The 24359-nt window shown below is 34.7% G+C and overlaps 1 protein-coding gene across 7 annotated transcripts in view; it reads right to left on the reverse strand.

The window, feature by feature from the left end:
• Positions 1-707: 707 nt before the first annotated feature.
• The window catches only part of ZZZ3 (zinc finger ZZ-type containing 3), a 62993-nt gene continuing 39341 nt past the window's right edge, over positions 708-24359 (reverse strand). For 2 of the 7 annotated variants that reach the window (XM_082313504.1, XM_082313503.1), the window contains exons 4-13: positions 17485-17623; positions 15908-16055; positions 15706-15824; positions 15333-15404; positions 15055-15156; positions 13593-13688; positions 9102-9254; positions 5573-5707; positions 2780-2880; positions 735-2416 (exon numbers count right to left, since the gene is read on the reverse strand). In XM_082313504.1, coding sequence (XP_082169630.1) covers positions 2272-2416; positions 2780-2880; positions 5573-5707; positions 9102-9254; positions 13593-13688; positions 15055-15156; positions 15333-15404; positions 15706-15824; positions 15908-16055; positions 17485-17623 — 1210 coding nt within the window. In that variant the 3' untranslated portion in view covers positions 735-2271. The other 5 variants (XM_082313505.1, XR_014228329.1, XM_082313506.1 and 2 more) reach the window with 5 other exon arrangements.

A 24359-nucleotide genomic window follows, 5' to 3' on the forward strand; every position in this document is an offset into this window, starting at 1 on the left:
CATCCAAGACACTTCTTTCTTGGGTGATTCAGACTTGAAGTTCTCCTTCTGCTTCCAGTCTCATTCAAATTATACCACGGCTTTTTGTTCTTCCCAAGCTATCCTAAATTGATGACTGAATATTTGCACTTAATTGTATTTTCACTAATGTACTTTCATTATTTCCTTCCAGTAATTTTTTCAGGATATCAACAGAAAACAAAGATTACCACAGATTCTCTCCCTGATAATACACCTTCACCAACTCTCGCCTCCTAGAAACAGCATGAATGATGTGGAAAGCACGTTTTTTAATTGTATTAGGGAGCCTCTCAGAGCAGTATCTTCTCCAATTAAAAACTGAAATACATCATGTGAATTTGTGTCGTGTTTTTTTAAGGTTTATTAAATTTAAGTATACTAGATATGTGAGATATGTTTACATATGATACTTGCTCAGTGATTTAGTAACTGTACCGTATTACCTTCTAAATAGATTAAATGCTTAAAATTTTTTTTCTGAAGCAAAAAATAACTACACCTAAATTTATTGCGAAACTTAATACCGATCAGTTTATAATTAAAGTTATTAGGTGCAGCCAGCCAATTATCCTTCTTATTGCCATCTTTTTAAGTCAAATTAGTTTCTTTTCTAGCTAATTACTCTGAGTATTCAAGTTGCAAAGCAATTAGAAGTCTATTACAGTTATAAAATAATCAAGTGTTTCTGAATCACAAGCTATACATTTCAATAGAAAATATATTAACTAAAATTTGTCACAATAATTACAAAGCTTCTCAGACAATGGTATACAGTGTACCAAGACTACTGAAATCTGAATTTTCTGCAATCTGAAAAAGAACAGTTTGTGAGTAAGGTATGAGAAAACTGAAACGCTAATCCTGCCAAAGGCGAAGCATATTTTAGTAGGCACAGAGCACCATCAGTTCCCATTGAAATTAACAGCAGAGGAAGGCGCTGGGCATCTTGCAGGTCTGCATAGTGAGTATTTGTATGACGTATTAAAATGTCCTCTTAATGTTTTCCATCTTGATTAAAAAGTCAGAACTACACAGAAAGGAAGTCACAGCAAGCATTCTATATATAAACAGACTGTATCCACATAGTTTATTTCTCACAGTTCTCCTGACAATTGAACATTATTTAAGAACATACTGTATACACAGATAAGAAGAAACATACAAAATGTTTTAAATGATGCACAACAAAATCCAGCAGTATAAAAGAATGCATGTGAACCCTTGCTCACTGCTCAGGCTAAATTTAATCACTGTTTAAATAGTAATAAAAATACAATCTTTCATGGATCTTGTGCAGACTACAAAAGAGGAAAAATTATTACCATATATATGATTTATATTAGGCAGTTTTCTTTGATGAGTTGCACTAACAACTCCAAATACAGAGGCAGAAGGCTGTGTATTTTATTTTAAAGGAGTTAATGTTGAGTATTAGAGACTTTACACAGTTACTACCACTGGCACTTTTCACCATATTTTGTACACATCACATGATCATCTTATATAACATTACATTTAAAAAATATATCTGAGTGACAATTTTATAACATTCACACACCATGAGCTGGTTAAGGAAGCAATGCCACAGTTGCCCCCTGTAGTGCTTCACTGTTGGTAAATAGAGTTCATCGTGGTTTAAAAAAAAATAAAATTAAAAAAATTGAAAGTCAATGTGATTAAGCAGCTCCAATTTAATAAAGGCCTGTAACCAACCATCGCTGAGACAGTGAGTATTTTTTAGAGTACATCCTAGAAGCAAACACTGTCATTGGTTAAAACCTTGCCTAAAGAAGTCAGTTACTGTGCTGAAAACTATTTCACAACAAAACTGCAAGCTACTAAACTGTTTTTATATAAATACTTCATCTCCTCTGGATCTCATTATAACCGAGTTCTTCAAAGCCTTTGGAATTTACTCTATCTTTAATGTGTGCTCTCATTTCTGGCTCACCCTTTTGTATGTTTTGCTTTTGTGTTTAGATTCACCACCTCAAAATGACTAATGTGGTGAAAGAAAAGTCTCCCAGTGAAACCTTCTGCACACTAGGAATGTTCGGCTGCTGTTCAGTGATCTAGAACCATGACAGCTCAAAGCTGTAGTTTGACAAGTACACCCAGGAAGCTGTCATGCTGTGAGCGACATTTCAGGGAAAGCAGAGTCTTTCCAAAATGTGCACAGAATTAACAATGGTGCCATTGTTATTTTTCAAAGAGGATAGTAAGCCCAAGATGGTAGATCTGCTTCCCATGTCATCTATTTGCTGGAAAGTAGTTTGGGTCAAGATAATTGTAACTGGTGCCCTGGGACATGCAGTAGTCTCTGTCTAAAAATGTCTCTGCTCTGTAAATAGGTTCTAACTGATGATCTTCCTTATGAATCTCTGTTTCATGCAGACTGCAAGGGAAAAAAAAAGATAACAGTTTAAAAGTCAAATATTTTCCTTATCTTTAACTTTCAGAAACAGTGATCATATTAACAGATTCATACCAAATTTGATACAATTAATTCATAAAGTATAATTTCTTCCCTATTTAACAGTACCAAACCTATCTGTCCACTGTATTACCAAAAAAAATACATCTGGAACATGCTTACAAAACATTATCTCCCACAAATATATCCTAAAGTATCTTCCACTTCCCCCAACACGCGAGATGTGTCCCATGCTGGAGCAGATTTCCAACATACAAAGCAATTAAGCCACATAGAGATATTCAAGCTAATTACAAATAACAAGTAGAAACGTATGCTGCTCACCAGTCAGAACAAGAATCACAGAAATCCAAGGACATTTCTTGAGGGCAGTCTTGGCAGTGCCACCGAACACCCTGGATAGGTTCAATTCCGCAGTTATCACACTGTGAAGCAGATGGAAGAGCACTGAAAAAACAGCAACTGTAATCCTTACATTAGTAAGAGTACACACCAACACACCAGCTAGAAAGGCGTGTATGTAGGTTGATTACTACTAGCCCACACAGCTTAATTCTTCTCATCAGAGACCATAACGTATTCATGGATAAAGAAGTCCTCATACTCTAGGAGACGCCCTCCAGAGCCCTGAGGATTGGTCAATCTTTCTCCTGCTTTCCTTCCCACTCCCCAAATGCTCCATGTTGACATCATCCTCCGGCTCAACAAAAGGAGGCCTAGTCCTGCCTGCGGTCATTGCTTATCCTCACATGGCTGTAAGAACTGCTGCGACACAAAACATGAACGTGATGTTTCTATAGCTTCAGTCCAACCATGTGAAATGTCTAAGTATAGATTCACTTTCCACGGCAGAAGAAAGCAGTGAGACTAGACCAGTAGAGCCTGTTGGGAGGCTGTTGATGGGCTGCAGACCAGGACACAACAGGTCAGACTGATGCACGTTCAAACTCAGGAAACGCAATACCACATTAGAAGTGGGCTGGAACTAAAAGCCAGGTGGCCGGGAAGGAAGTGGGACAACATATTCAGGGAAGGGAACAGAAGTCTAGAACTAAAGCTGAGTAAGAAGACAAGAACTAATCCCCTGAGAAGAATCAGGGACAACACAGCAGCAGCTAAGTGCAAGAAGAGTGTGGCATGAAGAGGAGGAAACAAAGTACAAATGAAACGTTGAGACTGGATGAAAAATTCACGATGGTAGAGAAAAGGGGCAGAAATGCAAAGATATTTGATGAAAAAAGGAAACTGGAAAATGGGACTTGGAGGTGAGGAGAACTTTTCAAAAATCTAAACTTTGAAGAGTGCTGCAGAGACAGGCTTGAAAAGGAAAAAGAAATGTGGGAAACGAGCCTGTGCTTCCATAGCTCATCCTCCTTCAGAACTTGAAGTTCTCTCTCAGCATCTGTGAAACCCACTCGCAGAGCAGCTTGTTCCTGGCCACAACTAATCCACTGAGGGCTACAAACACCTTATACCTTACCCATTTGTCACAGCTGTCATCCCTTCCTTCCACAGATGGCTTTCAGAGTTTGAGGGCTGATAATGAGGAAGGACTAAGGATACTCAGAGCTGTTCTCTGAAAATATCAAGTTCAGCATAATGCTAAATACTTTAAAAAAATAAAAAATAAAAATTGGTTCCAGTTATCTCAATTTGAGAACCAAGATAGTGGAAACCCTTGACCTTAATTTCTGTGCTCCAGCTTCCCTCTCTTTCCCTTGCGAAACAGAAATAATACCATGCCTTTCATTTGCTAAGGAAAAAAAAGTATTTGCAAAGTGCTCTGATATTATAGCAATGAAAGCCATAAAAAGCCCACAAGGGATTCAGTAATTCAATATTCAAAGTGGAGTTTGACTAATGTGTAGTAAATGAGGCTGAAGGCCATGCAGAACCACAAGCGTTCTGAATGATTGCTTATTAGGTGAGCTCCGTCCAGCCTGTGCACTGAGCAAGGCAGCTCTCCTGAGGGAAAATAGTATATAATCATGTAATTTCATAGCTTACTATAATGCATAATAAAATCAAATTCAGATTGCAAAGAAACTTTCAAACTTTGAATGCTTGACACTGCATAATGGCAATTTACTTTTCAGAGTAATTTTATGTAGAAAAAGCAACTAGTTTGTTACCTAGAAGTCTGGTCTGCCTGAGCAAAGTTTTGAATTTTGGGGAAGAAAATGCTAACTTAAAAAACCAAAACCAAACAACCCCCCCAAAAAACCCCAAACCAAACACACCAATGCTAACTTTAAAAAAAAAAAAAAAAAAGAGTCGCAAAAATAAAAAGCGCCTTAGTGGTCTAACACCATGATTAAGTCTGTCAATGTCAGCTAACAAGGCTGTCTTAATTTTCCAGTCATTTTGAACTGAACTTTAAATTGAATATCTTTGCATTCTTATATAAATAGGTATTAGAAAAGAAATCTAGCTGCATAACACTAAACAAAGTGAAGAAACTGTTCTAACATAGCAACCAGTTACACATAAAATCACTTGCAAACCAGAAAATGTGATTTAGAGAATGCCCTTTCTTTCATGTTGCCTATTAATGGTTGATACTGGGACAACACATTAGTTTAAATTAATATTTATTTTCTTAATTTCACATAACTATTGTTTCGTGTCCTTGCTTCAACTTCTGCAAGTTATCACTTGATAGGATTAGGAAGTTGCTACAAAACAAAAAAAATTATTAATCTATTACTGTTCTCATTAAAAATCTTTGTCCCTTCTCTAGCCTTAGGTGGAGGCAAAATGATTCCAAATTCATAATCAGAAAATTACCATCAATGAATCATTGTCAAAACAGAGTATAGTGTCAAATAGAATTCTGTAATGATTTAACCTGGCTCTAGAGCTGTATTTTCATAATACGAATGACAAAAAGACAGTATGCTTATTATTTTTCATACAATATCAGTATTCTGTGAAACCTGAGCTATTGGAAAGAATGAACTACTTATTAAAGAAGATGAGAGAAAGCAGACCCAGTGAACAAGAACTAAGAAACCAAACTTGCTATATTAAACAAAGCCTTTTTAGGAAATTCAAACCATTTATCTTTGAAAACTTCTACAATCCACTGAGTAACAGAAGAACATCTCTTAAACTCACCTTGAATCCCACATGCTGCACAAATCCACTTTCTGCATGCATCTGCTGGAGTTTCTGTTTCTTCAATTTTTTAAACTCTAACAGTTCTTTGTATTCAGGTAACTCTCGATATGTTATTGGAATACTCTCTTCATCCTGTTCATGGTTAAAAATAAATGAGAAACATTCTTTAGTTTAAGAATATAATAACTAGTAAGACATATATCCCATAAATCACTATGTACGATTAATTACCTTTGAGAAAATGCTGGCAATATATTCTAAGAAACATACTGGGAAATTATTTTAAAAAACATAGCACAAACCAGCATTTTATTTTGTATTATTTATATTTTATTATTGCATTAAAACAAAAAAAAAGTTATCCTACAAACAAATTTCTTCTGGTGAAGAGTTTAGCTGTAGTACAAAGGAGAGAGCAGTGCCTAACTTTACTTCCTAGGTTTTTTCTCATCTTAGATGCCTAACTGCAATTTGCATACAATCCACTTGTCCCTACATTGTGGGCAAAATGGCAGCTGCAGTAGAAGACTTCACTTTTGTTTAAGACAAAGCTAGTTTATTTTAGTTTTAAATAAAGGGCAACAGATATTATATTTGAGAACTGAAATTTCAGGTCAGTTTTATCAAGTTAATTGATCTTTCTCTTTACTACTCTGTGGAATGGTATGGAATAATACTATTCTAAGGATAGTTACAATCAGTGTTCTGAAGTACTTTCAAAGCTGTGAAAATATTAAAAACAAAGGACACTCAAAAACTTTTTACAGTTTTAAGAATTTTTGCACAAACTCAGATTTTTAAAAGACCCATAAATCGAGACAGTACCGAGCTTCCATTATATGTATTTTTTTTAATTTGAAGACAAGTCAATCTTAACAGTATTAACTTCTCACCTTCACCTATAAAAATAAAAAGTGATGAGAAGTATCATTCCATGACTGGAAGAGCAGAAGTTTCAGAGTTATCCAACTCCTTCATCCCTTTACTTCATGCTGTCTCCTAATAGCTTCAGAAAATAGATTGCTATTTTTCCTAAATTATGAAAAAGTTTGTCTCCCTACAGGCTGGTGCATACAACTTTGGTTCTCTCTTTTTAAAGAAACATACCATTTCTTTTTTTTCTCATTCAATTTTCTTCATCAAAGGTTGAGGACCTCTATGTTATGAGAAGACAGAAGCTCTTATTCTAATTCAGATGCCCATTTCAAGATAGCTCTTTAATTGTAGCAGCTGTACTTGGTAGATGTCAGCTGTTTTCAAAGATGACAAGTATTTATTGACGTAGAGCAGTATTCAGATCCTATACTGTTAGGAACATTCAGCTACTAAGAACAACTACAAGATAGTAATCAAAATTCTTCTAATGTAGCCTATACACACAATTTCGATTTCTTTTTACAAATCCATGAAGATTAAAGAATCTGTATTATTTAGTAAGTTTATTAAAGGAAGTGAGGGAAAGAGGCTTGCTCTTTAGTGTTAAATTTCTAAAGGCCTTATTGATTATTTAATTGTAATTATGAACCTATATAAAGGACTAGACTGCAAATGTTCAGAAAAATCAAGGTTAAATGACATGATTAAATTGTGTGGTGATAAGCTACAGTCTCTTAATATAAAACAGGGATTCACCTTCCATGCAAATCTCCTAAGTTTTTCTGAGAAAAACTGCCTAGCACAAAATAACTATATATCAAATAAACTACACTATAATAGCTCCCTGTGTGGACACTTCATTTGGGAATAGTCCTCACTTGGGAATAACTTATTTATACTAAAACAATTTTTCAGGAATGGTTATGCCAGTCAAGTTGACTGGTAACATCCAGGCAAAATCTTTTGTCTTTATAGGGGAACAGCACCTGGTACTTCCATTGTAAAGAACTCAAAGAAAACCTTTCCTATAATTTTCTTGCTACACAGAATCTCTTCTTCACCATGTTGATGCAAAGTATTTTTATCCAAGACAGTGACTGTCACTAAGAGATGTGACTTTTAACATTAGAACAGAATCCTGTACGTTCATTTTGAATATAGTTCATCATCTCTTTTTTCTTCCAAATTGCTTCTATTTTGCACTGATAATGGGGATCTTTTTGGGCTCACCTGTGTCTTTCTACATTACTGCAAGCCAGAAATAAATCCATCTGGAAATGCTGCACTAGTGAAGAAAGAAAAGATTAAGCCAAAAAAAAAAAAAAAAAAAAAAAAAAAAAAAAGGCACAAGTCCACCATTATCACTGCAAAAAAAGCGCATTGCAAACTAGCAATTTCTACCCAAATTAAAATAAGTCCCAGTTTATGGTGCCTATATTTATTAGAGTTAGGACACCATAGCAAAACCAAATTTTTTTAGGAAAATACTCAAAACAGTTAGAAAATATGTATTTAAAAACAATACAGAATGAAAGAATGTTTGCTCAAAAACAGTTCCATTGAGATAAATAATAGTAATCTGCATCTCTTCTAATATGCATTTTCATTTCCAGGCCTTTTAAGGTTCTTATTGGAATATGCAAAGTTATCGGGAATGTCTGTAGATGAACCAGAAGACCATCAGAGAGAGAACACAGAACATGACTGAAGATGGGATTTAAGACTGAGTAACAGATGAGCATATTTAAAAATTTATGGAAGATTACGCAGTGCATGTAAAAAGTCAATAAAGAAAATGAATGGACTTATACTGGGTGGCCTTAATACTTCTGTTATGCAACAAGCTTTTCACACATAAGATGTTACTAGGCTCACCAAAAAAAAAAAAAAAAAAAAAAAAAAAAAAAATTTAACAAGTCAGGTTCTTCAGTCTAAGCACAGTAAAGCCACAGTGATTCACACCAGCTGTAAATCTTGCCCAGCATGCTAGTGGTAGGATATAGTCCCTTTATATGGAAGTGGGAAAGACATATGTCTAAATTCTTGTAGTGTTATTGCATGTGATAAATTAGGAAAGTGGAACACTACAATGTAATAATACATTGGGTTGGGATGTCTACAAGAATGTTCCTCTAAAAATACATTTGCTGGTTGACAACTCAGTCTGTTAGTTCACGCTTTGAAGCGGATTTTAAAAAAATCCCTAATTAATTCAGCCAGTGAAGGAAGACAAAGAGCAATGATGCCAATAGCATTCAAATTTTACCAGGGCTCTATGTAACTCTTCTGATACAACACATCTTTAACCAGAATCATAACTATATAGTTTATATGATTTTCAAACTGATCTCATGTCAGATCACTTTTTGAAAATAGGCAACCAAAACTTTTTAGAGCTGTTTCAAGAAAAAAATGTTTATTACTCCTTTTACCTACTTCCTTTCTGACTTGGTCTAAATTTTCTGCAGTTGGGGGCCTTTATATTAGTGATGTGTTTATCATTCAAAATGGTTCATGAATCTTACCACAATTTAATACTTACTTGATGTTATTTATTTTATGGCAAAGATGCTTAATCCTCATATTATTCATTAAATAAGGTTAAAATGACAGTAAGCAAGACATTCTCTGAGTGATTTAAATGACATACCGATACTTCCTCTTCTGCTGCAGTATCCATATGGCTGTGAAAACTGGATCTGTCATCATCTTCATCCATATAAACTGGAGGTTCATGAGATGTCATGAAAGTTGAAGGTTTGAAAAGATGTTTATTTAAAGGATGCTGCCGTCTACTTGATGACTACAGTGAAAGAATGATATATTTTTAAAAACATTCCTTGGTTATTATTTAAGTAATCCTCATCGATAAAACCTTGCCAGAAATTTGCTCTTTTGCACTAAACAGTCTATCATCTTTCCAATTATTTGCAGTTAAACCTCTCTAACAGAGCCTCATACAGCTGGAGTTTTTCCCGCCCCGTAACAAATGAAATCAGATGAACAGTGCAACTCTTCTTTGGTAAGAACCCAGTAAGAAAGAGCCCTTACCATAAAAACCCTGCCATCTAAATAAATGAGATGGACAATAATAGAAAAACAGAAAATAAAGCTGTTACAATTTTGAAGACTGAGAACCAAAGTGCAAAGATATTAAAAGACTTCCAAGAGTCACGAACTGTGTGAGTGCAAGACTAAACAAAGAAGTAGTTTTGCACAGGTCCAAGATCCAGAATACCAGTCCATGCTTGACATTTATCATCAACTTCTGGTATTAATTTGTGCCTTAGAAAATCTAGGTCTAGGCTAATTGTCCAGATTTCTTTCCTAGTCCAGGGAGAGAAAAGGCAATTCACTCCACCATAAAAGAGGTTTCTAAGAGTTAGAAAGAACTGCTTTCTGAAGGTGGTTCTTCCTTGCCACTGGCTGGAAAAGGAACCTAAAAAATGTTAGATGAGATAAATTATTCCATTAGTGTATATCTAAAACCTTTCAACTTTAATGCTGTCTGAAGGTGTAGAATGCATGGCAGTTTTAAAATAGATTACTTAAAGGCACTCAGCCCCTATTACTTATTCCCCATGGAAGAACATTAAATATCAAAAAAGAAGAATTTAGGGTGAATGAAACTGACTCAACTTTTTACTTAGCTACTTCTCCAGACCAGCATTTTGACATCTTAAATGTCAAATCTTACATTCCTCAATTGAAAGAAAACAGTGTGAATCCAAATCCAGAAGTATGAAAAGTGCTTTTTTTAATAATCGTTAAACAGAAGATTGTCTCAAAGTGTCTAGCTTCTCTCACACAGATAAAGCATAAGGAATATTTACAATAGCTAATACTTTTGCTTTTCACACAAGATTTTTTATCCCAAAGGTTCCTAAATCAGTTACAAACCTGTAATACTATAATAGAACCACTTATCTCTAAAGATGGATTCAACCTCTAAAGACGGATCTAGCATTATTTTACAGTTGTGCACGGTTTAAAAAGTAAAGGCAAAGATCACACAAATTATCTTAGATGGAACGTAGCTATGCAGACAGAAGTATAACACAGAATTGAGACTAGCCCCATTCACTCTTAAGGGAAGAGATGAAGTCTAGTAACGATTGGAAGCTGGTACCTCAGATCTGCAGAAGAACTACAATGCATAGAATAAAAATGAACATTCTGTTCTAAGACTAATATACTATCCATTGTGTTGAATTTTTCCACCTTCTGCCTTATGATCACTGGCTTCCTGTGTTCTGCTGCTTTTCTAGTTTCCTTTAAGATTTCAACCCCCCCCAAATACTTCCATTTATAAGGTTAGATGGTATTTCAGCTTGAGCTGACACAGTGATTTAAATTTTCTGTTAACAGAAAACAGATCCGTATTCAATACTAGAGCTGGAAATCAAGAAAGGAAAACTGTGTCTACACTTAAATTATGACCTAGGAATTTAACTGAGGATTTGAATTCTCTTTTTAACATTATTCTACTTCTGGTGAAGAATGAACTAAAATACTACATAAAAGCAGACAGTTAAAAAAATCATTTTTCCTCTGAGAAATATATCTTCTGGATTAAGCTTAAAAGCAGGTGCACTAACGATATTATATAAGCATTAAATTGACAATGATAAGCCATAATTGAAGAACTGAATACTAGAGTCCTAAATCTCTGATTCAGTTTTATTTTCACTAGTAGCAGATGATGGTTATACAGGAAAATAAACTGATGCATCCTGTTTGATTTCCTGTATCACTTATCAGAACAGACATTATGCCATATGAGGAGATATACACCGTAACTTCAAGATGTTCAAGAACTGAATAGGCTTCTCACCTCCCCAGTAACCATTTAAAAGAAGCATCCTAGGCAATCCCCATGGAGAAATGCAAGTACCTTCTTGTGAAGCAACTCTTTCGACACAATTATTTACATTAAATGTATCTATGTTTTTATTCTCCCATAGATGCGTGCTTTAAGTATCAGCATCCGATTTTCATACTTCTATTATTGGCAATAAAGTAGATACCACCATTTACAAGCGTATGTGCATACTGAATATCAAAATAAGGATAAGCACAGCATAAGCATCACCCAGACTTCCAATACCCCGTGCATTTCCTTTCTGCCACATCATGTTATCTCCATTGGAGACTTGGGAATAACTACAGCCTGGTACAGTGCTGTCAATCTGTGCTCTAAGTAGACAGCTATATTAGCAGACTGAGAGCTCAGTTCCCCCACATATGCTATCTGTTTGATCTTTTCATCTGCTGTATTTCTTATGTGGGATACAAATATGAAATGGAGATGCTACCTTAATACAAACCAGGGCACAATGACCTTACTCTTATGACTTGGTAATAAGGATATGAATCATACTGTGAAAACAGACGTAAGTATTAGATTTGTTCTACACACGAGCTTAAGAAAAATCTGTAGGATGGTAGCATTACCATTGTAGTGTAAGAATGTTAAGAATTTTATAAAAACCACGTTTCACTCTTGGTTATGCTGTGTTTGTACGCACATCAGTGGGGTTAAAGAACTTTATGGATCACTGTTCAAATTAGTGAAAAATATGGTTAAAATGTCACGATTAAATATTTCCACTATTTATTAAACACAGTGATCTGCTGCCTAGCAGCATTGCTCACATTCTGTAATAACAGTCTTTCCAAATAAAACTAAGAGGAAAGAAGAAAAGACATGTGACTAAGGTCATTTAAAATGGTATGGTGACATAAAGAACTCAAAGGATTATAATTTTCAAAACTAAATTTTAAATTTTGAAATTAGCCCCACAGTATGGTAAACTGTACAAGCAATTTAGAGTTCTAACAGATGAATCTCACCACAGTATTTAAGGTATCAATGCTTCCAGCTGTTTTTTTGGCTCTTCTGCCAGAAAATGCTTTTCCAATAGACAAGGCGGCAGACAGAGTCATGCCTGCACCTTCCCTGCCTCTGCTTATAGAGCAGAATAGTAGATTAAAATCCTAGTGAAAGTAAAATGGCATTACCATGATGGATGGCAAACTGGGAAGCCTCTGATATGAGCACTCATTGTTTGCAGTAACTTCAGAGAATACTAGGAGACAACTGGGGGTATGTAACATTTTAAATCATTAGAGATGAGCTGTGGTAGATCTTTCTATCAGGCCCCTCTGGCAGTAACTTTTGTTCCCAACCTTTCAAGGGACTAAGTCTGCAAATTTGCCTTTTTGCAGAATCAATGTAAGGCTTACTCTATTCTTTATCATAAAACATCACGGCCACCTGGATGCAAAAAAGTAATGTTACTCTACAAAGGTTTTAAAGAACTTTTGTAAACACAATGGTAACAAAAAAAACCCCAGCAAACGAAACCCCCACAAAACCTGAGACTGCCCTCTTCAGATGTCTAGGGTCCTTATTAGGACCCAAGAGTACTACATTATTTAAATCAAAACATATGACTAGTCTGCATAGAAATCTAGAGTCTTTTCTTTTGCAAATTAAGATTTCTCAGGACCATATTCTTTTCTCATCCATTCCAAGATCAGGAAAAGCACCGTATTTTAATAGTAATTTATATGACCACTTTATTTTAATGGTCATGTATGTTGCAAATCAAAATAAGACATGACATTTCAGTCTTAAGCCTATGCTTGTGCTAGTTCAGTATGTTCAGTTATATATAATTTTCTTTGTTTTGTTAATTAGAAGATGACTGTACAATATGAATTATAGGGCTCCTTATCCTCTTCCAACCGGGTTCTCATTAGGCTCTTCTAGATCAATTACACTAAACTTACAAATGAGGAGAAAGTACCCCAAGACCAATCATTCAAGCCTGTGAGTTCAGCCTCCAATCTGACTGCTATGCTCTCTTTTCTGACACTTCATGTCCCCAAGATTATCCAATAGAGAGGTAATTAACAGATGTTGATGTGAAATTAGAATAACATTCAACTCACTCTACAATGCTAATGGCAAAAGAAAAAGATTACTTTATTAAGTAATAAATACATGCAAGGTGGAACTAGTTAGTAAGAAAGCACTAATCAAGACTTAAATCTATTGAAAATATTAATGATTTATACTCAATTTGCACGTAAATGCCAACAGACATATAGAATTTCTGCTATAATATTGTCTCACCTTTTTGGAGTATAAATATAAATTTGGAGTTCTTCCTGGAACTGGAATACCAGCTTTAGTCAGTTTAATAAAATATTTTTGCACTCTACTGGCAACCTAGAAAAAACAATGTGCAACAATTAAATGTCAAATGAAATGTAACAGGCCTTCACTTCAAAGTTTTTCCAGCATTGCTACATTGGTACAAAGACAAGAAATCCCCATTTTCTACTTTGCGACAACTACTCTAACCACTACTTATCTTGCAATGCTGCACGTGTAATGTTTCCAGACACTTCAAAGGCTTTCAGAGAAAAAAAAAACCTACCCTTGTTTAAAAGTACATAGGAAATCTAGCAAAAATTGTGATAGAAAGAATTTTAGTAGTTTATTACCTGATGAAGCTAAACTTATTCTTTCTTAACAATGACAGGTAAGTTATGCATAGTTAGCATACAGAAAGTACTTCTATATTTTATTTATGAAATATGTAAGCATATATTTTAATTTTTTCAGGTATGGAGAAATATACCTTTAAGTACAGATATGATCAGACATGAGGTAATCTTGTATATTGAAATACTTAAGTATACTTTCACCTGAAAGCATACAACTGAAATAGGAGAAATTATAATACTGTGAAAACAGAACATCAGCATTTTTTACTTCTGGTCAAAATTATGTCATTTTAGGGGAAAAAATCCTAACAAGTCAGATGCAGAAACACTCGGTGTCTCCACATCTGTGTCCTTTTGTGGATCTCGGCCCCAGTACAGAACTAATTCTTCTGTCTGCGCGTATTAAAATGTCTGCCCATTCTACAGTATGAGGCGCAGGAAATTCAGCACTCCAATGTAACTCAATCTGAGAACACCTGGTGTCACTACACTTTCTATATAGAATTAAATGCATGCTATCAAAATCTAATGAACAGCTAGGTATGGGAGCTTTGCCATGGGCTTTGGGGCACTTTTAAAATTCTGTATTTGAGATCGAGAATAAGAGTCACATTGTTATGAGTGAAGTGCAGGCCCTGCTCTTACATTTTTTAAGAAAAAGTGATTACTGAAAAGATTCTGGATTTTATTTATTGCTATCTCAAAAAAAAAAAAAAAAAAAAGACATCTACAAATAAATCTGTGAATCTCTATGAACTGCTAGGATGCAGTGACTGACGTCACAACTACCACAGCACAAGCACTCAAAATCCCAAGCAGCCAAATCTTTTTTCTAGCAAAATAAATTTTATTGCTTTAATTATGACATAAAAAAAATCAAACCCTCTTTTTTAATTCCTCTGTTTATGAATTGTTCGGGTTTTTTTTTAACAGAAAAACCCTCAAATTAGAAATAAATGACTTAAGAGATTGTATCCAGGTTTCTCTTCAACACTTATCAGTGCTTCCTAAAAAGCTTTAAAAAAAAAAAAAAAAAAAAAAAGGTCAAGGAAAGGGATTACTTCTCCAAGTGTTTTACTTGTTACCTGCTTTGCTGTTCTGTTTCCCAGTTCATCAGCTATCTTCTGCCACCGTCGGGACTCTACTTCCTCTGGTGGATACTTCAAAAGCAACTGCTCAAGTTTTTTCTAAATCAACAGGGAAAAAAATTAATACATCTTTCCTAGTAGAGATATGAGTTGTCAAAAGATTAATATCTACATACTTGTGACTCTGAACTTCTAAGTACTTTAAACATTATTACACAATTTGCTTTTATTCTCATATATGTTACCACAGCTACAAAATGGAAGTTTCCCATTACCTGTTCCTCTACAGTCCATAGCTGGTTAAATGTTTCAGGTTTGGTCTCATCACAAAGTCGTCCTCTTATCATCTGCTCAAATACAGTATATAAAATTGAATATGCGTTTAGAAAAAGTACAGTTAGGATAACTTCATTTTAACCCTTTTCCTACCTAAGTAAAACCAAAACCAAACCAAATAAACACATGAAAACTTGAAATAATTTGCCTAAACCAAAAGTAAGTTCTCTGATTTGAGTACATGAATGAAATGTCATCACCAACATTAACATTTGAACTAGCAGTTAAGATTACCCACATACCCGTATCAAAAAAGAAAAAAATTCAAAAGTAAATTTTATAAAATTTTATCTTTCCTTTGGTAACAACTACCTGTGGACGACTGTTTGTAGAACCTTCTGGACCATCACTTAAAGGCAAGACAGAGTATGAAACAGACTCTCCATCCTTCTTGGGATCCAAAGGACTTTTTGGTCTTGCAGGTATACCTACTGTAAGCAATACAAAAAAGGAATTATTAAACCTGCACACTCGTCATTTTTTTTCTTGTAACATACGCCCACTTTCCTTTTACCTTTGTCAAAAATCAGCTTCACTCTCCTACTGTTACGTTTTCGGTTTTTGAATTCTCTCTCAAAGTTTCCAAGGCTAGTGGTGTATTGGTCCCAGGCAATCTCAGGGAGCTGAACAACTCTCTGAGGATATGGAAGACCCATATCGACCTGAAAAAAGAGAGTGAAAAGTGAAAAGCAATATTTAATGCAATCACTGTATATCCAAACAAAAAACTACGCATCCTGGAAAGTTATGAAAACCTGATACTGCTTTGTAACTAACAGCAGGATTCAAAATCAGAATTTTTGAAGTGCCAGGCAGCACATAGTCTTTTTAAGGAGAAGATATCTTTCAAGAATAATACACAACAGTGCATATAAAATATGCAGCGGCACGGTCAATGATGGCTTATTGAGCATAAAACTTTAAAGCGTGTATTTCACAGCTGAAATCAGGTGTTTCTGACATCAATATCCTGTTACTGTCTACCTGTCTTTTATTTTGTTTAAACATACTGTTTGCCCAGGATCTGTACCCTTCTTAACACAGAAAACTATAGGACTTGGAGTTTTATCATCTGATAAACCTAAACTCCTCCCATCAAAGAAATCAATGTGTATTTTACACTGATTTTGCGGTCTTCTGCCTAGAGCACAACTGTTGCAAAGCTCACCAGTTTATTTAAAGGTCAACCTTAAGAGTATCATTCCTTTGGTTTGGAGACAAAAATACACCAGATACCTTCAACTAGCATTAGTATTTCCCCATACAATGATTATCAAATGCAACACTTACATCATGCATGCTGTTAACTCATCTCAAAATTTAATGGAAAAACAACTACTGAAACCATTGGGCTTACATCAGACCTCTCTTTAAACCTAGGTCTCTACAAACCTAGCAAAAGAGCACCATAAAATACCTACTTCATTCACTGAAATACAACATGTTGCTACCAGACTAGAAAGTCAAGCATGTTTGTCACTGGTAGACCTGGCAGCAAGAAAGTATTCAACCTTTAAACATTTTTTCAGTATCCCTGTTACTACAATTTTTTTTTTTTTAAAGCTTGAAAAGAAAATGTTTCCTTATCAAAATAAATACTCCTCCATCAGACAATATTCTAGTATGTTATCCAGAACTCAGGTATGTTTTCTAGCATTCATTTTTGGTTTAGACTATGAACTACGTTTCCTGCTCTTTAAAAAGTACCCTACGAAATTCACTCATAGCACAACATTCAATTTCTCTAATGAGAAAAGTTATGAATTACTGATCTGATGCCTTACTATGAAGTACTTCCAGTCACCTGTAGATTTCCGGTTGTCTTAAATACCTACATTACAATTAGAAATTTAAAGATTACGTTTCTACATACCAAAAAAAGGAAAGAAAGCATATCTAATAAAATCATTGAAGACTTGCGTCTTACAGATTTAATAAGCAAAGGGCCATTTTTTCTCAGCAGAGAAAAGATTTTAAAGTCATAATGTTTACGCAAGTATATATAGAATTCGCTGATTTCTATAGACGATGAATTATTAGTTATTAAAAAAAAAATTCCGAATAAGACTTAAGAAAAGCCCATTGAAATACCTTCTTCTGGAGTCTTTCCACAAATCCAATAGGATCTTTCAGTGCTTCTCTCTGGTGTCTGCCTAAACTTTCAAGGTCTTGAACTGCTTGAGTACGTTGAGCCTCGAGTACAGCAATCGTCTGTAACAGTCTCTGATAACTACAGAGACAAAGGAAAACATCTCACTAAATTTGTCTTTAAAAGCGACACCCCCACAATCTAAATACTAGCCATGATTATCTACTAGTATCTACCAAATTTCATAGCTTATCTGAAACAGTTCATAGACATTTTTACTGAATTATATAAAAAAATCGTATCAAATCTATTTTAAGTAGTAAATGAATTCATATAAACCCGTTAAAAAAATTTAAAACCCCCAGTGATTTCCTTTAAATGCAAATTCTATACTAGCTAACACAATACGGTATCAGGGACAAGCTATTAATATTTTCAATAGCTATGACCAACAAGCTTTGCTTACAAAGTTAAAAAACCACAAACAAAATCACCTAATTTCTCTTCCACTTCAAAATCTGCTTCCTTCTACCCCAGTACAAATGACTCTACCACAGAATTTTAACATTACATTCAACCACCCACAGGCTGGACAGGAATGACTTAGAAATTGTATCTAAACATTTCATCTAAGCCTCACCTTCGAGCAGAATACAAAATTCATTTACGAAATGTAATGATAAACCAAGGAATAAGTAATTTACAAAAATACAAAAGATATTCCTCTAAGAATACAAAAGTTGAATGAAAATGTCAGCATTCCCTCAAACCTGCCATGCCAGATGCACACACAATTTTGATTTTTCTATTTAACAGATACATTTGAGAGTCACTGAGGTGAGTATCATACCTGTACCCAATAGCGTATGCTTCCCAAACTGTTCTCTATAAAGCTAACTCAGGAAATCATACGATATTGTAAGACAGCCTTTAAAAAATAGGTAACGACATTTAATACTTATTAGCTTTATAGTTACAGCTGTCCACTTCAGTTTCTGAATCATGTAGTTTACTCATGGCCCCTGCTGTTGCAAATTATTATGTATCAACTTAACTGTTTTCATGAAAATGTTTTCTGACATTTAATACTACAACTGTATTTTAGTTCAGCACAAAATGCAAACTAACGTATACTAAAATCAGGTAAGATCTATTCACTACTACACTATTTCAGTACATTTTCTTTCTGTTCTCTTACTTGCTAAAACAAAGACAAGCCTAACACAATGAACTCCACATGTAGTACAGAAAAGATCCAGAGGTTACTGAGCTAATGCCAGTTTTTCAATTGACTGCACTGGTAAGGCTTTAAGTGGAGGGAAGTAAACAGCCTCAAGGAAAAACACAGGCTTTGTACCATCAAATATTTAAGTTTCTACCTAGATATTAAACTGCTGCCTCCCCATGAAAAAGGGTAATTTTCTATCCACTCAAATGTAATATTTGAAAAAATAAAATATAGCCATACTTTCCAAAGTTTGAAACTAAAATACTGAGCTTGTTTAAAAACAGTAGGATACAATTCTGTTATGAATTTATTATTATTTAAATTTGTCTGCACATATTCAAGGTTTACATGCAACTAAGACCTAAAATGCTTGTTAAATAGGCCATTAATATTGGAACAGTAGTGGAATATTTTCACTACTGGAAAAGTGCTCCAGTTTCTTCTAAACAAAATAACTTTGCATAAAGCAAGACAATGGGGCTATTCTTGAACAGGTGAAAAACGAACTTCAGAAATAATTTACAGAAGTAGTGAAGGCACATCAAAATTGGCCTGAGACAAGAGCGCAGTTCAGATTGTTACAGGCTTACAGGAATCATCACATGTAGAATTAAGATCTTTACTTAGTTTTTACAAATAGCATCTGATTACTGCCTAGCTTTGCACTGGGCAACCCCTGTCCACGCTCAGGTGGACTGACAGCTCTGCTTATGCAGAAGCCTGCCTAGCACGCTCCAGAGAAATGAAACATAGGCAGGCTGCTAACATGTTTGATGTAGATGCAGCTGTAATAACACAGAAGAGCTTAATGATGCCTAGGGAGATGATTTAACCTGGACAACAGAAAGCCTTTTTCTATCAGCAGGTGCCAAAACTTCTATACAAGACTCTGGAGTTAACTCTACACAGTAGCGTACGCAAAAATTTGCATCTAAGATGATGTTAAATAAATGCCTGCCTTTCTTTTCTTGAGCCATTTTACTTCATTTATTCAAACTGTATTTAAGTGATTGCTTTTCCAAATGAAATTGAAAGAAAATAATAATTTCATTTAAAACATAGAATACATATTATAATACATAGAACTAAAAAAGCAACCAAATGTTGGCAATTTACATGAAGTGCTAATTTAACGATGATTCACAGGTGTAAAGTGAGGGAAGAAATAATCTTAATGAGTTGGCCTTAAATAATTAAGTCTGAATGGAAAGAGAAGAAATTACATTTGGGGAGAAATAACAATGAAAACAAGAATATCGAACTCCAATTACTTTCCTTGTTAAAATATTCATGTGACCTCACTGAAGTAAACACGGACTTGAAGATAAATGGTTCAGAAGCAATACCTCTGGTCTTCATGGAAATATGAAAAAATATTACAAGAATGTCAGGATCATTCAAAAGCATGTCATGTGATGTTGATCTGTGGCTATGTAGCACTATTATCATGAAATAATTCAAGAGAGAAAAAGTGGGTTTTGAGCAAACTGTTCAGACAAAAGGATTTCCTGGCACTTTTTTGCACCTCCGCTGAAGAAATGCATTAACTTGGAGCTATTTACATTAACTTCCATATTCACTTTTTATGAATGAGTATCTTCTGAAGCCCAGGAATAAGAGTGCAATTTTATCAAGTGAATATCAGAAGTATTGAAATTGAAATTTTGGGGTCTTACATTGCCAAGAAAAAATTGAAAATACTAATCCTGAAATATATAGCTTGCATATTCCATATTCAGGTACTTCGGATTTGCTGCAGTACTGCATTCTCTCCGAACCATTGCACATCCTTTTAAATTCCAACATGACTTTTTAACTGAGTGTATTATAATATGTCTGCACAATTTCTTTTAAGTTTTGAACCACTACTGTTTTCACAGGTTTGTACAGGCTTTTAGTTCTCTGGCCTTACATGACTGTAATAAAGCCAAGTATTTCTCTGAAAAAGCAGTAAGCCAAATAACGCACACGTTGAGCACGTTCTTGAAGTATCTGTCTGTTCTGGCTTCTTAGTCTCAAACAGTAACATAATGCTTCTGCCGCATTAAGCAAAAGACACCGTGTGCGTATTTTCCAAGACTACTTTAAAAAAAAAGAAAAAAAAAAAGTGGCTGACAATTTTACTATTCATCTTCCACGGTTCTTTGTAAATAAGCACAATTATGATTCAGACTACGTTCTGCAGTTGCGCTAACATTCTCCAAAATTGAAAAAGCCTAATGAAGGTAAAGAGAAAGTAACCGGAACCTTGCTCAGTAGTCTGCTGCAAAACTGGCTCCATCCTTCGACGAGGCAATCAAAGAGCGACCATGTCTAAATTATCTAGCTACATTTACATAATTCTTTCTGAAAGATCTGTGGGGAATTACCAAGGAAAATTATCTCACATCCTCTGTCACAACAGAACAAACTCATACAACTACAAATGCATAATTTGAGGAAACTCACACACAGTCATATCCCCTACACTGGCTGAAGTTACACTCTTCTCAGTTCTCATTACTACCTTGTTACCACATACAAAACCCAAAGCAGTTTTCTTTGTAGGAAAACTTTCATTCTACAGAATGTAATTCCGTGTTTCCACAATCCTGGTATTGAAACACTCTTGTAATTTCTTAAATTATGTTAATTGCCAGATGAACACTTGAATAATTCAGTATAGTATAGAAACTGATGCTGAAAAACCTTGATTAAAATGGGTTTTTGAGTGACCAATATTTAAAAAAGGAAAGCCACTTCTTAAAGATTGATACTGATCAGCAGGGATTCCTGCTGATTCAGTTGTTCTGCTGCAGTGGTAACTACTCACTCTTTTGGATTGCTCCATAAAATAATTATCACATAGCAGAGCCATATTTCTGGAAGTCCTGCCATAAGCAATTAGCTACTGCACTATTCATTTCCTTGAACCTTGTTCTAATAGTGATTATGGACACAGCAGCCTCCTCTCTTGTCTGTGATAAAGCTTGAAAATAGCGTAGCTAGTACCTTAATGAGACCCATTTCCATTTTGATCCAGTTTTCTGAGATCTAGTTTCAAGATGCCTTTTTTTCCCCATTCTTTCCATCCTGTGATAAAACTATTTACATTTCCAGATCTAAGCACCCAGAGTTGCATCACAAAATTTTATTTTCTTTGCATAAGGAACCAACAATGAGCTTTAGAAAGCACTATATATCTTTGGAGTCTATCTGCCTTAAGAATAGCACATTTCTTAAGTTTACTCTTGTTTTTTTATACTAAATGACTTAACACTATCCTGTACAAGAAGTCGTGTCATTCGGCATTTTTAAATAAATTCATTCCAGTATTACAATAAGAGTCATTCAGTCACAGAGGCTAGTCACTCTGTGGTTTCTGAAGGTTTCCTCTCCCTTCAAGAGAAGAACGCACTGTACTTTAAACCTTAAGTGAATGAGTGATGAATGAAACTGATACTACAAAATGAACACTCTAACTTTTAGGTAGCTAATTCAAATTAGTGGATGGAATAAAATAAATAAGTGAAGCTTTTCAGTTAAATTATGGTAAATAAATGTGAAGCATCAGTTTTGTCCTGTTGGATAATGTAAGTGGCAGACATAAAAGTGGCTGTTGGTAACAGTCACCAAACACCACAAAAATGCCAAGCCTCCTCTAAAAACAAGCCCCCTACAAAGTCTTAATGCTCAAACATTTAAGAACACATGAGGAAATTTTCTGCCATGGGTCTTATCCTAAAAAAAGACGACATTTCATCTTAAGTATCTTTATCCAAAGTAAACTTACACACAAACTTGACATTAGCAAGAGGCATCTCAAAACACTACTGTGCACTATTTATTGAACTTCCCTTATGTAATATTCCAACATAATTATAATGCATTTTCGCACCTTTTACGCTAGAGACTTGGAAACAGCAGTATAACTTCTACTTTCCCCTCAAAGGAAAACAAATGGAAGGAGGTCCTTGCCAGCTCAATATTTAGTCCTTATTTCATCTTTTTCAACCTAACATAATCACCTCTGAAGTAATGATCTAATGAACATTCTCATATTTACTTCTCTATATAAACTCACGCAATTTTGATTGCCTCAAAGTTTCACATAACATTCAGACAACCTTACAACACATAGCTAAATGTTTACTACTTGCTTTTAGCATGAACCATATACAGATTTAAAACACTTGCATTGTTATTACAATGATAATTTTTTCCCTTATTTAAATATTTATCATCGGTAGATCATTAATGCAACTCTATTCAGTATTTTTTAAAAAGTTGACAATATATAAAATAGTTTTATAAAGCTAGCAGGTGACAAAGGTGACACTTATTAACCATGGAAAACTGTAGCAAGAAATTATTTGTAATGTATACAACAAAATCAGCGTACAGAGTTCCTTGTAATTTATTGTCTGTATGCTCACAGAAATTACTTGAAATAAAAAAGTGACTTTGTCAACTATACTTGTCTTACAATCATCACTTAGTACCTTGCAAAGACATGTACTTTGATCCCTAATTAAAAATAAGTGACTTATCCTCTCTTGACTGATAAAATGCTGTGCAGCTGGTGGTCATCACTTTCCACCCCCAAAACTAACTGCACTTCTACAGTTGTGTGAATATAGTTCACAATATGATATAAAGTATAGTAACATCAATTTTGGGGATTAGAATGTAAAAACATGTGTGCCATAATTTAAATTTTACATTAGTAATATTGATTATTTCTTGTGCAGGTAGGATTTGTTTTAAATGAAGGAGTATACACTTCTCATAACAAAACGTGGCTAAAATATACGTAGAAAAAATATCTACCTTAAAACAAACTTGTTTTTTCTTTTTCCAAGAGCTGTGACAAAATCAGTATGTACCAGTAATCAGGAGGATTTGAAGAAGTCTTTGTTTTATTGCCATCTACTGGCACTCTAGCAAAGTACAGATTAAAACCTGGTCTCCTATACCTAGTCATTTATCACTCTGGATTTTGGTCTACTAACAGTGATTCAGAAAGAAATCCCTTATTAGATACTAAGCTAAGAAAGTATTGGATATTAAACATGTTATATTATAAGACTGCAAATTACTGTAGGAAAAGGAAAACTTCAGACAGTAAGAGAGTGGCTTCCTGGAGAAATCTTTAAGTCAGATCAAACAGAGCCTTCTCATTTCGAAGAATTGTGTGTTTTGTTTTGTTTGGAGTTTGTTTGTTTCAGTTCAGAAATATCAGATAATGCTCCTGGCTTTTAAGCTTGGCCTGAAATCTTTGCCAGTGTGCCATGATACAGTAATTTTGACACTGTACAGTTTCTCGCAAATTATTCTGATGTGCATCTGAGATTTAAAAAAATCTGTTACTGCATTAGTGCTGGGATTCAATGCTAGACTTGTAGAACACACATGACAGCAACGAGGAAGCAGAAGAGACTGATGAAGAGTGGCCCTTCTTTGATCTCCTTTCAGAAAGAGAAAAGAGTTTAAGGGCATAATCAATAAGGGCATATATCAGCTCCTCTCAGGAATTATAGGAACACCTTTGCCTGAAGAAAGCAGCATATGGTAGGTTATTCTTACCTAATGCTTAGATGCTATGACCAGGGTAATCTACTTATAGCCAATTCTACAACTCATTACGAAATTGTTTTCCACTCTAGCTTT

Source organism: Platalea leucorodia (genome assembly GCF_965183815.1).
Source record: "Platalea leucorodia genome assembly, chromosome: 5".
NCBI classification, from domain to species: Eukaryota; Metazoa; Chordata; class Aves; order Pelecaniformes; family Threskiornithidae; genus Platalea; species Platalea leucorodia.